General features: G+C 50.3%; 1 protein-coding gene across 1 annotated transcript; it reads left to right on the top strand.

Annotated features, from left to right (window-relative positions):
* Positions 1–13,870: 13,870 nt before the first annotated feature.
* On the top strand, positions 13,871–15,271 carry Abhd16b (abhydrolase domain containing 16B). The gene has a single exon (XM_047538589.1). It carries the CDS (start codon positions 13,871–13,873, stop codon positions 15,269–15,271), a length of 1,401 nt encoding a protein of 466 aa, XP_047394545.1.
* Positions 15,272–17,269: the final 1,998 nt, after the last annotated feature.

Here is a 17,269-nt window from a genome sequence, read left to right as displayed (position 1 = left end):
TCCTCCTGCCTCAGCCTCCCAACTTCCTGGGATCACAGGTGTGCGCCACTGTGCACAGCTCAAATTTTCTGTCCTTTTATGGCATCCATCCAAGAACCTTCACTAGTACCTATGCCATTGCTCACTGCTGGAAAAATCAACCCAAGAAGTTTGTGCTACCAGAAACCCAGACCTTAGTGTCTCTGAGTACTTATTCCACACCCAGGAAACAGTAGACATCTATCTCACTGGGCGTCCATTGTATGCAACTCTGCCACCTTTCCCGATGCTTAGGACCTTGCCTTCTGATAACCTTGTGTGGTAGAGTTTTCCCTGCCTTCTCTGTCCTCCCACCAGTGTACGCCACCAGCCTCCTCCAGCCCTCTGCACTAGAGCAGTTCAGTCATCTGCTGGAGTCCACAGGGGATTCATTCCAGGTTCCTGTGGACATCAAAGTCTATGGGTGCTCAAGTCCCTCATGTAAAATGTCACAGTACTTGTGTAGAGTTTATGCACATTCTCCCATGCTCTTTTTTTTTTTTTTTTTTTTTTTTAAAGTGCTGAGGATTGAACCCAGGGACCTGCACAACTGCACAAGTTAAGCAAATGCTCTATCACTGAGTTATATCAGTGGTCCTCCCTGATACTTTAAATCATCTCTAGATGACTTATACTAACTGATACAAGGTAAATAGATGTGATACTGTATTGCTTAGGGAATGACAAGAAAGTATGAGTTCAGTAGAGATGGAATGTTTTTTCCCAAAATATTTTGGATACAAGGTTGGTTGACTCTGAGTCTGTACATACAGAAAGGAGGGCCAGTTGCACCTCTCTGGAATTTTCTGGCTGAGAATCTTTCAGTGGCTTCCTAGAAGTGACTGACAGACATTTCCTCTCTCTCTCTCTCTTTCTCTCTCCCTTTCGCCTGCACCCCCACCCCCTTCCTTTCCTTCTCCAATGTTGGGGATCAAGCCCAGAGCCTAGCAAGTAACTAGGTCTAGCATGTGCCTACCACTGAACTACAACTCCAGCCCTTAAGATTTTATTTTGACACAGGATCTTACCAAGTTCCCCAGGCTGGCTCAATTCCCCTGCATCAGCCTCTGGAGTAGCTTACATCCCCAGACAGAAATGACTTTTATTTCCAACTCCTGGCCCTCCTGGGAGTCTGCAAAGCCTACCAATCTTACCATGCCAGTTCCCAGCCTCCTTCCTAACCCTGAGCCCCACTGGTCTTGTTCTCGATCCTCCAAAACTACCAGGTCCCTCAGCTAGAGTGCTCCCAGGCTCTGTCCCTGATCCAGTCTAGTTCACAGAAGGCAGTCCTGTTCTGGGATTTCATCTCCTGATCCCTGTGAGGACTTCCTTTGGGTCAAACCTTTATTGTGCCTTCAGTAAATATCTACTGATTGAAGTATTTTATTATTATTTTTATTTATTTTTTTACTGAAGATGGTGAAAGAGAAAGTGGAAAGGGTGGAGAATGGGGACTAAGTCATCACCAGGTATAGAAAATGATGAGGGAGAAAGAACTACCTTCATCCTGCCCTCTGGTATCCCTGGCAGGAGACCAGCACAGGCAGAAAAGGAAGCCCACCCAGGAATCTGAGGCCCAACCTAAGGGACCCAGGAGGCTCCAGCTGCCCTCCTGGCCCTGGCCCTGGCCCCTGCCCAGATCTGTGCACTGCCTGGGACTTTCCAGGGGGCCAAGCCACTGACCAGGAGCTTTGCTGGGGCGGCCAGGGCACCCAGGCATTTCCTGTGACGCCTCCCTTCCTTAGGTCCGAGCTCCAGGCCCTGCTTCCTCCCCCGCCCTGGGGGCTTTCCACAAAGCCCAAGGTCTGCTATTTTTAGATGAGGGAGAGGGACCAGTTTCTGGACCCATTCCTTCCCCCACAGGAACCTGGGCAAAAAGAAATTGGGGCTGGGGTTCAGCCAGGGGTGGAGGACTGCCCTGCTTCCCCTAATCCCCGTGCCCAGGCACACCTGGATGGCCAAAGTGGTCCAGCACAGAAGCACACTCCAGGGCTGGGGTCCTAGCCTGATGGGCAGGGGTGTTCTCTTTGAGGAGGGGCGCCCAGGGAGAGGGTGGGCTACTGCCCACTTCCTGTGGCCTAGCCCCAGCACTTCAAAGGTGGACTGTGGCCCTGTGGTCACTCTGGGCTCCCACGCAGCCAGAGGGGCTGGGCGGGTCCATGCACCTCCGGCAGCGGGCCCAGCTCAGGGCAGCTTCAGAGCCAGTGGGAGTGGGCGGTGCTGCGGTCAGGCCTCTCCTCCGCCTTTCATCCTTCTCTGTGCGCCTTCCTGGGTGGGCTCAAGGCAAAGGCCCACTTTCCTGGCCCCTGGAGCCTGTCCTGGAGCCAGGCCTGCCTGGGGACCTGGCTCTGTGTCTGTGTGATGCAGGTGGGCCTGGTGGCCTTGTCCTGGAGTCCTGGAGTCCAGTTGCAGAAGTCAGGAGGGGGCACCCTCCAAAGCCCTGCAAAGCAGACCCCCCTCCACACTCCTTCCTCTTTCCTCTCTGTTTCACTGCTGGAAGCCCTGGGGGTGGTCCTGGAGGGGAGGGTGGCAAGGGAGAGGGGCTTGCTGTCTGGGCCTGCTTAGCCCACTGCCAGGCTGTGGTGGGCTCCACCTCCCGCCAGCTCCCCTGCCCGTGGGGGTGGGGTGGGTGGGGCATGGGACTGGAACCCTTGAGCAGCCATCCTGGAGTCCAGCAGACGCTGGGAACAGAGAGTGCCTGGGGTGGGTGTGGGGAGGAAGCTTTCAGGGTCCCCTGGGGTCAGCTCTGGGACAGTTGCCGTTTTTAATCTGTGCGAGTGACTTAGAAGGAGCCGCCAGGGCCGTAACCTAGATCTGCTCAGAGCAAGTTCTGGAGGTGCGCTCCCTCTCCTGGCTGGTAAGCCTGGCAGCCTGTGGGGGCCCTGGGTGCAGTCTTGGAGGGATGGCGTAGGCCCTGCTGGTCCAGGTCACTCTTGGCTGGTCTCTGCCTCCCGTTCTCCACAGGCTCTGAGTTCTCCAGGGACCATCAGCTCTGCAGTCTAGGGTCATGAAGGAGCCCCACCCCTGAGCCTGTAATCCAGAATGCCAAAGCAGAAGTCAGCTTTCTGCCCACCCATCCCAGCAGGTGGGAGCTGTTGAGAGCAGGGTGGTATCTGTGCTGCCAACTGTCTCAAGGACAAACAGGACTGCTGGGCCCCTGTGCTTACCAAGGTTGTTAAGAGATATTTGTACGAGGAATGTGCGGTTGCCTGGAGACCTTATCTGTCAAGGACGGGAGCGGGGCTTAGCCCCGACTCATCTCCTGCATAGTTCACCCCTTCCCTCCTCCCTTCTTCCACTAGGACCGTTCAGTTCTGGCAGGACCCAATGAGAATCAAATAGATTGGCCGGGCCCAACCAGAGGAGGACTAATGTTTAGCTGTTCAAATGTTAACCAATTAAAAGAACACGTAAAACTGCTTGCCTTTCATTATAAAAACCCTGCTAACGAGGGCTCGGGGCTTCTCTTAGCGTCACCGGTTAAGGATGCAGAGGACCAGGCTCGAGCTAGCTAATAAATGACTCTTTGCTGCTTGCATTGATCGTGGTCTCTGGTGGTCTTTGTGGGGGTCTTGAGCCTTTGGGCACAACATATGGGGGCTCGTCCGGGATGCCCCAAGCCCACCCAGACACCTGATCATAGAGTCATAAGTGACACCTTCGGCCGGTGAGTAAGGCATTGCCGTGTGTTTTTTGGTCTGGATTGCCTGCAGGTTCTGGTTCTGGGCTGGCATAGTCCTGGCGGATGCGCTATAGGACCCCAGCAGGGTCTCGGGAGATGTCCCCTCGACCCGTCGGGCGACTTTGTCGCATCTGGTGACTGTGTCACATCTGGAAAGCTTCTGTGCTGCATCTGGGCAGCTTCTGTGCTGCATTTGGGCGACTCTGTCGCATTTGGGTGACTCTCACATCTGGGAAGCTTCTGTGCTGCAATTGGGCAACTTTGTCGCATCTGGGTAACTCTTTGTCCCATTTGGGCATTGTGTTGCGTCTGGGCAACTCTTTGACACAATCGGAAATTGTTTGTTTTTGTTGACAAAGTACCAGCTAGCCAATTTTTGATTAAGCGCGCTACGTGTCTGTCTGTTTGTGTATTGTACTATATGGTCTTTACTCTTGCCTTCTATTAAATTCTTCATTGTGTTAATCCGATCTTAGGCTTAGGGATACTCATTGCAGGGTACTTTACAGTCCTTCTCCTTGTTCTTCAGAGATTTGTTTACTCCAATCCCCCTAGGCAGAGAGCTCAGCAGCTCCATTCCTCAAAAGAAGTAAGAAATAATGTTTTGTGATTTTCTGCATTCAAACCTAACCTGATTTCTCAACCAGGAAGAAAAAGGGTTAAAAAGCCCTAGGTGATCCCTCCCTCCCCCCTGCCTGGCCTTGCTAAAGCCTGCATTGGAATGTAAACTGCAGCAGTCTCAGCGGGAAAGGGGGGTGACCTGAAGAAAAGAAAAAAAAAAAGTGTCCATTTTAAACTCCTGGGCTGCTACACAGAACTACCTCATTCTCTAGGATTCTTGTTTTGTTTTGTTTTTCTCTAATGCTGTATTTTTGAGCTCATAATTTTGATCCTGCATACCTAGGTTAATGATTTTTTTTTGATCAGTTCTATTTTTATTCAACTAGAGTTTTTGAACATCTGTTACAATGCAATGGAGATTCACCTATAAAGTTACAAGGCCTTTGACTTTGTATTATTTGTATGTCGTGCTAATGTCATGTTTTGTCTGTATCAAAACTGAGCGCTCCTAAAATTAAAATTTAAAAATAGATCCAAATACTTTTATTCACGTGATTTAAAAGGGTTCAATTTAAATTGGGTAAACTAATAAAAGTAAAATGTCTTTAGAAATAACTCGCAAATCTCTAGGTGGTCAAACTAATGGAATGTTGATGTTAAACAATGTCTAATATCAATTGTTTCTAGGACTTTTCTTCAACAGGAAAGAGACAGCAAATACTGTTCAGGACACTTGTCTGATATCTTGGTTTTTACAGAATAAGTGAATTAGAGTTAACATGTATGGGATTACTCAAATGTGTTTGTTGGTGACATCTGATTAATTTGCAAAGTTAAAATGCTCATTGTTAAATAACATCAAGTACTTTTAACTCCTTAAATTACATGGGGTAACATACTTAAACATTATTGGTGTTTTCATAGGTTGGTAAATTAAAAAGGGTTTAAAATTGCTTTGTGTCATTACTAAAAACAAGGTTATTAAGAGTTATGTTCTAACAGATAAAACCTCAACTCGGAGGGTGAGCGTTCCATCTGCTCCCTTACCACTTCCCCCTGCTCCCCCTCCAGTTCTGCAAAGCTCCAAGGAGCTCTTAGATTTGGATTTAGAGTTACCATCTCCCCTTTCACTGTGTTTCAATTAGAGTACTATAAACCACAAAGTATTTTATCTTGTTAAATCGGAGTAATTTGTCTAAATTCAAAAATTTCATAAGAGTTGTTTCAGAATGTGGACAAAAAGGGGCAAAAATTAGCTTTAGGATTAGAACATTTTACTTAAGACTTGTGAAGAGCCCTGCCTTACCTGAGATAAGGCTCTGCCTCACCCTGCTACATGTTAGAATGACTCCAAAGTAAGCCAGACTTTAACTCATTTAAAGTTGTGCTCAAAAATTTGATGTTTGTTGTAAAGATTACTGTGATCTCAAACAGGGTATATAATGTAGAACTCAGTCAAAATTCAAGATAACTATTATACAAACTAAATATGTTTTTACTCTTGCTAATTTCATTTTGTAAAACGGTTGCCTGCTACTGTTTTGCAGAAGGAGCTGCTTCCAGAACATACAACCTAGGTAACTTGTGATAATAGGCCATCACCTTCAAAACAGATAGTTTGTGGTAGTACTTTAATAAAAGGGTAAATGACTGTAAAGTTATGGACATTAAAGTTAAAACCCAGTACTCTTACTTTATGACTGGTGAGACTGGCTTGCTGGATGATTAAGATCAAACTTAGAAATTGGAATTAAATACAGAGGCCAAGAAAAAAACAGTATCTTGCCCTCAAAGTCAGCCTGAACCCAGGGAATAAGAGGACTTCTCTAAGGAGCGCTGCAACTCTGGGTCACACAACCTCCTGATCAAGGAGATGGTTGAGACTAGAGGATGAAAATCACTCAGTGCATCTGCTGCAGAGGAGGGTCAAGGAAAAAGGGAGACACCCCTAATGCTTTCAAGGAAAGCCACCTCATCGAGAAGACCCTGCCTAACCGATGGCACTAATGGAGCTAAGAAGCTGCTCTTAAGTTCTCTCTGAGTGGCCCCTGTGGAAACTCAGCTGACTCTTTAACAAGACAGGAACCAGGTCAATTTGACCAGCTTGATCTTGGACACCCAGCAAAACAGTTAAAACCAAAATATAGCCATTCTTGGGCATTTAAAAGAAATAATAGTTAAACGTAACTTAAGATGTACACTTAAGATGTAACTTAAGTGTTAACCCACTAAAATTAAGAGTGGAAGCTACAAAAGAAAGATTCTTAGGCAAATGTGCCTGATAACTATCAAGGAAAACTGCTAGAGTCAGAAGATTTTAGTCAGTTTAAGGCCTACAGTCACAGGTAGGCTTTACCTATGTTTGCTAGTATGATTATCTAGCCCTAAGTAACAGAAATATAGAGATCTCTACTTAACACAGGCTATACCAATAAAGGGATATTGTATAAAAATCAGATGACATTAAGTAGCTTAACTATATTTTCTGGGGACCTCAATGACATTAAGAGTTAAATATTGTGTTTACATTCCTGATAACCTGGACAATGTTAAAGTCCCCGAATAGAGGCCTTGTCCCCTCCAGCCTTTGCTAGGCCTTGTTATGGCAACAACTTCTCAGTTCTTCCACCCCCTGGTGAGGAATTATTGACTTCTGTCATATTTATGATATTCATTGGCATGTTCCAGATTCTGCAACATTTATATTGTATCAATCTCATTTCAGTACTCATGTCTTTTTGTTCTTCTCTCATAGAAGCACCCATCCCCAGATGCCTTTACAGCCTGCTCTTCCCCAACCAGACTTCTACCTTGGACCCCTCAGTTGACCCGATTTCTAAAAAGGGAACTCCAAACTGCTTGCCCCACGCTGCCCACTTCCAGCTTGAAGAAGCCAGATTGGTCATCACCCATTTTCCCTACAGCAGTGAAGGAGTTCCTAGTATTAGAGGGGTAAATGAAGTCAGAATTGGGGACAGGCAGTTAATATAGAAATATGGGATCGGGTCAAATTAAGGAAGTGAAGGCCATGAATGCCATCTGCTTCTGGAAGTTGGAGACTGCCCCTGGGAGAATAAAATGTTAAGGATCTCCTAAGCTCATTGATTACCAAATTTACCTGCCTTTAAAGACTGTAAGCAAGGAGGTCTACGTGCAGCTCTGGGAGAAGAATGTTGGTTTTATGCTAATCATTCTGGAGTAGTGAGGGAATCCATGGCAAAAGTCAGAGAAGGACTAACAAACAGAAAGAAAGAACGGGAAGCTAGTCAGAGCTGGTTTGAATCCTGGTTCAATTTTTCCCGTTGGTTAACTACCCTGGTGTCCGCTATAGTGGGACCCCTAATATTGTTGTTACTAGCTTTAACTATAGGACCTTGTATAATCAATAAGTTAATTGCTTTTGTTAAAGATAGAATAAATACAGTACAGCTAATGGTGCTAAAGGCCCAATATCAGCCCATTAAGCAGCAAGAATTAAAACAATAGAGACCCAAGATTGGCTCTCTAAATGTTCTTGGAAAGGGGGAAATGTTGAGAGCAGGGTGGTATCTGTGCTGCCAACTGTCTCAAGGACAAACAGGACTGCTGGGCCCCTGTGCTTACCAAGGTTGTTAAGAGATATTTGTACGAGGAATGTGCGGTTGCCTGGAGACCTTATCTGTCAAGGACGGGAGCGGGGCTTAGCCCCGACTCATCTCCTGCATAGTTCACCCCTTCCCTCCTCTCTTCTTCCACTAGGACCATTCAGTTCTGGCAGGACCCAATGAGAATCAAATAGATTGGCCGGACCCAACCAGAGGAGGACTAATGTTTAGCTGTTCAAATGTTAACCAATTAAAAGAACACGTAAAACTGCTTGCCTTTCATTATAAAAACCCTGCTAACGAGGGCTCGGGGCCTCTCTTAGCGTCACCGGTTAAGGACGCAGAGGACCAGGCTCGAGCTAGCTAATAAATGACTCTTTGCTGCTTGCATTGATCGTGGTCTCTGGTGGTCTTTGCGGGGTCTCGAGCCTTTGGGCACAACAGGAGCCACAGTCCAGAGGCAGGTGTGGGAGCTAGGGTCCCCGCCAGGGACTACTGGCCTCTGCCAACACAGCAGGGCCCAGCTTCAGTTCAGGCTTCATTCTCTGCTTTCCTGCAATGCCCCTGAACCCTGGCCCACCCACAGGCTTAGTGGGTAGAGGGTGAGAGGATGGGGCAGGGTGCAGGGCCACACTGTCGCTCTCCTAGGGCAGAGTTTTTCCAGTTCCACAACTTGGAGGAACCAGGAAAGAGGGGCCCCCTTTGTCTACTCTAGGCATCCTGGGTCCCCTAATGGAGTAAATCTGTAGGCAAGGCTCCTGACTGGAACCCTCTGGACTGATCATGGTCCACCCAGTCCAGATTAATCTCCCCTTTTCTCTCAGGGACAAGACCGACCGTCCAAAACCCAGTCCATAATTTCTATCTGGTTACCAGGAGGGCATCAGGTGGGTCCCACACAGGTGAGGGGTTCCCTTGGCAGGCAGAATGGCTTCTACTGCCCTGCTATTCAGAGGTCAGGATCAGTCAGTGTTCATCAAATTTATTAACAAGGAGACAAATACTAAGAACTTAGAGGGGCCCTGTGTTGCTATTGAGCCTGCAGAGACAAGCCCCTCCAGGATGTGCAGTCTCACAGACACTGGAAGCATGACTTCACTGAATCTCTCTGTGTTAACAGCACACCCTGGAAGCAACACACGTTCAAGAATTCAGTGTAGGAAAGCACCCAGGAGGCAAGGGTTCTGACAAGAGGGTAGGTGTACTGCTGAAGCTGCATTTGCAGAAAGAAAAGGTCTTAGAAGCCTGCGGAGGGATACCTGGGCATTAGTGCACACACACTGGTGGGGTGGAGGAAATGGTTTGCAGCCATGTCCCAGCCAGCAGTGAAGCTCATGATGTATTGTGGAGAAAAGCAAGCTGCAGAGTGTACTTGATAGATTTCTTTCTTTTTTAAAAATATTTTTTAGTTGTATATGGATACAATACCCTTATTTATTTTTATGTGGTGCTGAGGATCAAACTCAGTGTCTCGCATGTGCTAGGCAAGCTCTCTACCACTAAGCCACAACTCCAGCCACTACTTGATACGTTTCTGTAAAGCAAATGACAAAATACCCCCTCCACGAGACTATGTGTGTATAGATGTTTGCAGGCAAATAGGGAAGGGTGTGAAAGGAAATGAACACACGAACAACTTCAGGGAGTGTAGAAAGGACATACCTGTCTCAATGGTTGTAGTGAGAATATTAGTTCTGAATAATAAGTACTCAGGCTGGAGGTGTAGCTTGGTGGTAGAGTGCTTGCCTAGCACGTATGAAGCTCTGGGTTCAATTCTCAGCACTGCGATTGAAAACAACAACAGTAAGTACTCTCCTAGTATCAAAACCTGGGTATTGCAGATAAGACAAGGCCTCTGCTCTGAGGGACCCCAAAGTCAGGGGGTATACTAGCTCCTGGACATACAGTGACCCTTCAGTGTGTGTCTGGGGCCCCAGAGACCATCCCAGGAGGAGGTCCTTGGCCTGAGCAATTCCCTGGTGGTGCTGGTGGCAGGGACAGGGCTGTCCACCCTGGAGAGTCTACAGAAAAGGTGCAGACTTCTCTCTACCCAGGGAGGGAGTGTCACGCTCCAGGGAACATGGCCCCTGTCACATTTCACAGGCCTGCAGGACTCTGGACTCTAGCCAGACTCCACTCTGATGTGAAGCAGTCCCCTTCACATCTATCAGTGCATGAGGGCCCTTGAGACTCTGAAGGACACTGGCCCATCCTCACAGAGAAGAGCAGGTTGGGCATGGGGGGCACAAAGGCTCAAGGGACATCTGGACAAGGGGAAAGTGGCTTCTCTCCAGACCCTGGTGGGCCCTGGCCCTCCACCTCCTCCTCTTCAGAAGGGTGTGTACTGGATGGCTGCAGGTTTTCAGTGTGGCTGGAGACTTGGAGACTCAGGAGGGATGACTGGCTGCTGCTTTTTTTTTTTTTTTTTTTTTTTTTTTAATTTTTTTTAGTTGTAGATGGACCCCTACCTTTATTTTATTTATTTATTTTTATGTGGTGCTGAGACTTGAACCCAGTGCCTCGCACATGCCAGGTGAGTGCTCTACCACTGAGACACAACCCCAATGCACTAGGAAGGGTGTTGGGCCCTCTGGGGAGAAGCTGCTCAGAAGTCCTTCGACCTGTCAGGAGAAAGGGTAGACTTTGCCGGGAAACAGGAAGGAGGGTTCCCTACCAACCCCACTGTCCTCCAGGCTGCTGGGTAATTAATTCTCTGTGACTCCAGATGTTCAGCAGCTGTCTTGGCCATTTCCGCCCCTTCTTTTGACCCCGCATCCGCCAGGAAATGTCCTCTCCTGTCCTTGGGCTCCAAACCACCCCCACCTTCCCTGCACCCCATTTCCTGAGCAGAGGCGTTTGTGCAGACTCGGCTCCCCCTCCTGCAGGGTGGCTTCAGTTTTTCTCAAGACTACTAAGCTCTCTGAGTCCAGGGCTGCTGTGGTCTGCTCCCACTGAGCTGCACACTCTGCCAGGGGCTCTGATCCTGGCTCTGGCCCCTTCGGCCTCTGGGGCTTGTTTTCTCTCCTTTTCTTCCTTCTCCAAGGTTGGCTCTGTCGGCTCAGCAGCATAAATCAAGAGCCTCCAGGGAGGCTAACAGAACTGGCCAGGGAGGAAGCATTGCCTCTGAGGGGGAGGGTGGAGGTCCAGGACTAGCAAGCCCTGTGGGGGTGGGATGATGTTCAGATGACTGCCTGGAGTAGGGGAGCCAAAGGGGACTCTTCCTCCAGCCCATGTGCAGGGAAGAGCCCCTCAGCCCTGCTGCACTTCCCCGAGCAGGGGTGGCACAGGTCATTCCTGCCACAGCTGGTCCAGGCCTGGGGGCTCTTCTGGAGAGGACTGCTCCCTTCCTGTCACGTGCTTCCCTGTCTCACCAGAGCTGGTGGTTCTCGGGCACTCATGCTTTTGTGGGCTGGTGGGGTCAAGGGCCAGCCAGACACAGGCTGAGGCACAGAGTCCCTAGGGGCTAGCGGCTCCAGGCAGCTGACCTCTGCTCTCCAGAATCTGGTCTCTGGTTCTCCTCCTCCTCGAAGGGCAGGTGGGCCTGGCTGGAAAAAAAAAAAAAAAAAAAAGTCTCCATTTCCATTCCAAACAAGTCTGAGAGCAGATGAAGCAGTGAGAGTGCCCCCAGGAGATACAAGGCCCCTCCAGGTGTGATCTTCTCCCAGGAACCAAAACAATGTCCTGCCTGCACTGGTGACAGGCCTGTAATCACAGTAACTCAGGAAGCAGAGGCAGGATGATTGTTGGTTCAAAGTCAGCCTAAGCAACTTAGGGAGGCCTGAGCAACTCAGTGAGGCCATGACTCAAAATAAAAAATAAAAAGGGGGTGGGATGGCTGGGGTATCCCCTCCCCCTAAACCAAAAACAAAAAGCAAAACCCAGGGCACCCTCTTGTACTTTTTTTTTGTTTGTTTTTTTGACACTGGGGATTGAAACCAGGGACATTTAACCACGGATTCACATCCCCAGCCTTTCTTATTTTTTATTTAGAGATAAGGCCTCGACAAATTGCTCAGGGCCTCGCTAAGTTGATGTACCTGGCTTTCAACTTGTGATTCTCCTGCCTCAGCCTCCCCAGCTGCTGGGATTATAGACATGCACCACCATGCCTAGCTTGTACTTGAATTTCAAACAATTTTTAAATACAGATGTTCTTTGACTTCTTAACCTATCATAAGTTGCAAATATTTGAAGTAAAAAAATTATTTAAAGCCAGGTGTGATGGCATACACCTGTAATTCCAATAACTGGAGAAGCTCAGGCAAGAGATCAAAAGTTGGGGGCCAGCCTGGGTAATGTAACAAAACCCTGTCTCAAAATAAAATAAAAAGGGCTGGGGATGTGGTTCAATGGTAGAGCACCCCTAGGTTCAATCCCTAATACTGAGAGAGAAGAATAAAAGTATATAATACACCTAACCTGCAGGTCATAGCTTAGCCTATCCTACCTTAGATGTGCTCAGAATTTTTACATTAGACAACAGTTGGACAAAACCTCTAACATGAAATCTATTTTATTTTATTTTGCAGTACTGGGGTTTGAACCCAGGGGTGCTCTACCACTGAGCTACATCCCCAGTACTTTTTATTTTATTTTGAGACAGGATCTTGCTAAGTTGCTGATTGGCCTAGAACTTGGATCATCCTGCTGAAATCTCCTGAGTCACGGGGATTACAGGAATGCACAACTTGCCTGACTACAAAGTCTATTTTATAGTGAAGTGTTAAAATTTCATGTACTCAAAGTGAAAACAATCGTTTAATGGGTACACTTCCATGTCCACTGTGAGGTCAGGGATTGTCATGCAATACTTGGGATATACTCATAGAAAGTATTTGCTGCTTATCTGAAATTCAACTTTAACTATGTATTCTGTACTTATTGGAAACCCCAGGTGTGTGTGTGTGGAGGGGGGGGGGGAATCAACTGATCCTTCTCCCATCTGCAACTCCTACAGACAGCAGCATCCCTTAGTAGATCCCAAAGCTAAAGGGGGCTATTTGGACCAGGTGGTTCCCCCAACCCAACCTAAGAGCAGGGAAGTCAGAGGGGCTCTTGAGACCCTAAATCTCTCTCCCCCAAAGCCTGTGGTCTCAGGACAGTCCACTTCTTGGACTCTGAAGTCCATCTGAGTTTCCTTGGTTCTGCATTTTTGTTTCTGGTCTTGGAAAATATTAAATGAGTCTCTTGAGTGATGCCCATCTGGTGGCCTCTAAATCTGCCCCTTGACCCTCAAGTGGGTTAGTCCTCTCCAGTGTATGAGAAAAAGGAGAAGCCACCAGAGCAAGAAAAGAGGAAGATACAGCTTGTGGAATGGTTTGAAGGGAAGGGGAGGCTGAACTAGGGGCTGAAAAAGAGGAACCCCAGCCTGGCAGGACCCACCTGGGGAAGGTTATTGCTGCTGCTGGTGCCAGTAAAAAGAGGATCCAGAGAAGGTGGGGTAGGGGGTGGATTCCAGCCTGCCCACACTCCCTTTCCTAAGAAGGAACCCGCAGAGGGGCAGGAGCCCCAGGCCAGGAGCAAATTCTGCCTCCTTGCTCCAGCAGCTTGTCTGACGGGGCCCTTGCCAGGAAGTGTACACCAGGGGACCCCAGAGGGCCAGGTTCCACAGCAAACTTGGAGGTGTACATTTCTGGCCTCTGGCTTCAGTTAAGCAAAGAGGGAGGTGCTGGGGCAGGACCTGCAGAGGGCGTGGCTTCGAGGTCTTAAGGTAGAGTCTGTCTCAGGGTGGGGCTGAACTTGAAGTCCACACGTGGGAACCCTTTGTGTGCCCATCACTCTAGCATCTTCTCTTCCCCCAGCAACAGTGACTCATAAAGCTGGTCTGTCCTGGTGGATGTAGCCCCCCCCATGGTCCCAGAAGGCCTAGGTCACAAAGGCCATTAGGGCCCACCCAAAGAGGTATACCCCAAGGCTGCTCTGCGCGGCGCTTGCCCCCGCAGCCGCCCGCTGGGCCGGGCCTGGGCCTCCCTCTGATACTTAGCCCGGTGACTGGGCCTCGGGATAGTGCAGAGCCTTGGCATCAATGTGTGTCATCTGCTTCGTGAAGGCGCTGGTGCACGTGTTCAAGATCTATCTGACCGCCAACTACACCTACAACTTTCGCAGCTGGCCAGTGGACTTTCGCTGGGATGACGTGCAGGGCGCAGGCAGTGGTCACCGCGCACTGACGTGCGCGGCAGCTGCAGCGGGCGTGTGGCTACTGCGTGACGCGGCCCTGGGCGGGGATGCGCAGGGGCGCCCGCCGCATGGGGCTCGAAGCCAGACACAGTGCCTCCTACAGCAGATCCGGGAGCTGCCGGGGCAGCTCGCCAGCTACGCGCTGGCTCACTCACTAGGCCGCTGGCTCGTGTACCCAGGCTCCATGTTCCTGATGACACGCGCGCTGCTGCCACTACTTCAGCAGGGCCAAGAGCGTCTCGTGGAGCGCTACCACGGCCGGCGTGCCAAGCTGGTGGCCTGTGACGGCAATGAGATAGACACCATGTTCATGGATCGCCGCCGGCACCCTGGCAGCCAGGGCCAGGGCCTGCGACTGGTCATCTGCTGTGAAGGCAACGCAGGCTTTTATGAGATGGGCTGCCTGTCAGCACCGCTTGAGGCCGGTTACTCCGTGCTGGGGTGGAACCACCCTGGCTTTGGGGGCAGCACAGGCGCGCCCTTCCCCCAGCACGATGCCAACGCCATGGATGTAGTGGTGAAGTACGCACTGTACCGCCTGCACTTCCCGCCCTCACACGTGGTGGTCTATGGCTGGTCTATTGGTGGCTTCACAGCTACCTGGGCCACCATGACTTACCCGGAGCTGGGTGCACTGGTGTTGGATGCCACCTTTGATGACCTTGTGCCACTTGCACTGAAAGTCATGCCCCACAGCTGGAAGGGGCTGGTGGTGCGCACAGTACGGGAGCACTTCAACCTCAATGTTGCAGAGCAGTTGTGCTGCTACCCTGGTCCAGTGCTGCTGCTCCGTCGCACGCAGGATGAAGTGGTCAGCACCTCAAGCCAGCTGCCCACCCTACCACCCAGCGACGTGGAGGGCAACCGTGGTAATGAGCTGCTGTTGCGCCTGCTGCAGCACCGCTACCCAGCTGTGATGGCACGCGAGGGCCGGACTGTCGTGACCCGCTGGCTGCGAGCCAGCAGCCTAGCACAGGAGGCAGCCTTCTATGCTCGCTACCGAGTAGATGATGAGTGGTGCCTGGCAACACTGCGCTCTTACCGTGAGTGCTGCCAGGAGGAGCTGGAGGACCAGGACTGGGGGCCACATGGGCTCCCCTTCCCCTGGCTTGTGGGCCAGGGTCTCAGCCCACGGCGACGACGGCAGCTTGCACTATTTCTGGCACGCAAGCACCTCAAGAATGTGGAGGCGACTCACTGCAGCCCACTGGAGCCCGAGGACTTCCAGTTGCCCTGGGAACTGTAGCCTATGGCCCCCAAGGCTGATGCGTTTGGGTACTTGTACACCTTCTTCCAGGCCTTAGAACCATTCCCCTCCTACACTCCCAACCAGAGATGGTGGTCCTGCTGGGGGTCCTGACCTGGAGTCTGGGGAGGTTGGGTAGTATGTGTAGACTGTGCTTACCACCCTGGGGGTGTTCAGACCTTCCCTCTGTTTTTCTATGCTTCTCTCTTTCCTCTCTCTTCCACAATTTTGGACACATGTGCCCAGTTCCCAAAAGGAATGCAAAGATGAACCCAACCCAGTTTATGGCAACACTGTGTAATGGGTGCTTGTCATTGCAAAAGACTGTCAGGAACAGACTCTGGGGCCACAAGGAGGCACTCTTAACTTGGCCTTGGTTCAGGATGGTTCCTGGAAAGAGGATGTCCATTGAGTGATTAAGTGAACAAGCTGTCCTGCTGTGAAAGGACACTGGCACTGTAGGGCCACAGTGTCTTAGCAGGTAGACGTTCTGAGTTGTTTTGCAGGGACTGCCTTCCCACCACATTCTGTTGGGGGGTGGCTCATGGAGAGACTGAAGACTTGGAGTAACTGGGCACAGGATGGCACAGGGCCTAGAGATAGCTGCATTGGCTGCTCATTGCTGGGCATTCTCTTGGGCCAGGCTTGGGCTTTGTTCCTGGCTCAAGGATGCAACACAGAATGTGAGAATGCTTCTGCTCACCACCATGTGTAATGTAGTGTCTTCCTCAACCAGGGAGTGTCTCTGTCATCCCCAGCCTCTGTGGGCAGTGGTTGGCCAGGTGGGGTTGAATAAGGTGGCAAGTGGGGATGATGTATTGCTGGGCAACCCAGAATAGGAAATTAACATATGGTAAGTACCCTAGGTCTGTGTATGAGTACCAGAAAGACACCTGCAGGAGGAGGGGAGACAGGTGAAGGGTAGCTTCCAGGTCTCGTGTGTGTGTGTGTGTGTGTGTGTGTGTGTGTGTGGACAAGCACTTGTAGTGGCCTGGCTGGAAGTGGGGAGTACAGTCAGTCTAGGGCAATCATAGATCTCAAAGAGTGTTAATACCATTTATTTCCAAGAACGAGTAAGAGCCAAAGAAAGGAGATAGTGGGACTTGTTTTAGCAGCTGGTGCCTGGTGGTCAAGCCTCTCTCCTTTGAAGTCAGGCAAGATATTATTCCAGAATCTTCTGGAATCTTGGTAGCCCCCTTAGCTAGTTCAGTGACCCTGGCCTCGGTTTCTTCATCTGTAAAGCGGCGAGGGCGCCAGTGCTGGCTCACCGGTTGCTGTGAGAAGTGAGAAATAGCAGGGTGCACACACAGCGCTGGCCCTCGGGCACGACAGAGGGGTCCCCGTAGTATCCACGCCCGCGTGAGCTCAGCGGGCGCAGACGCGCAGGATCAAGAGTCCAGGGATTGAGCCGGGGGAGGGGGGCAGGCAGCGGCGCCTACAGGACAGAAGACGAATCACGGTCTCGTCTTTTTCTACACAATCCCATACAATAAAAAGTGCTCATAGGGCTGGGATTGTAGCTCAGTGGTAGAGCACTTGCCTAGCCTGTGAGAGTCACTAGGTTCAATCCTCAGCACCACATAAAAAATAAAGGCATCGTGTCCATCTACAACTAAAATTTTTTTCTAAAAAGTGCTCATAAAGAGGACAACCTGAAAAAAGAAAACAAAACCAAAAGGACTTGCAAGGGCTTGGGTGGACAGAAGCCGACGCCCACCAAGTTAGGGGTCCGGTCTTGGCAAGATCTCAAAGGTATGACCCGCTAAAATGCGCTGTCAAGGCCCCCGCGGGAAACTGCACATACGCCCCGAGGGTCCCGCGGATTCAGCCCCGAGCGTCCGGGCGCCGTGCTGGACGGTCCTCCGGCTTCCCACCTCCCCCAAGCTCCTGCTCCTCCAGTCGTTCTACCCGTGAGACTCGCTGGTGGAGCCAACCAGGACAGGATGCCCCCAGGCCCACTTCCGGCTTTGCCTGCAGCTTCGGCCTATCAGGGCGGCA

The sequence above is a fragment of the Sciurus carolinensis genome, chromosome 2, assembly GCF_902686445.1.
Source record: "Sciurus carolinensis chromosome 2, mSciCar1.2, whole genome shotgun sequence".
Classification (NCBI taxonomy): Eukaryota; Metazoa; Chordata; class Mammalia; order Rodentia; family Sciuridae; genus Sciurus; species Sciurus carolinensis.
The sequence above is the reverse complement of the archived record's forward strand: the minus strand, read 5'-3'. Positions and strand labels throughout refer to the sequence as shown.

Coding starts and splice junctions, on each gene's coding strand:
- Abhd16b (XM_047538589.1), top strand. CDS start 13,871: ATGTGTGTCATCTGCTTCGTGAAGGCGCTGGTGCACGTGTTCAAGATC.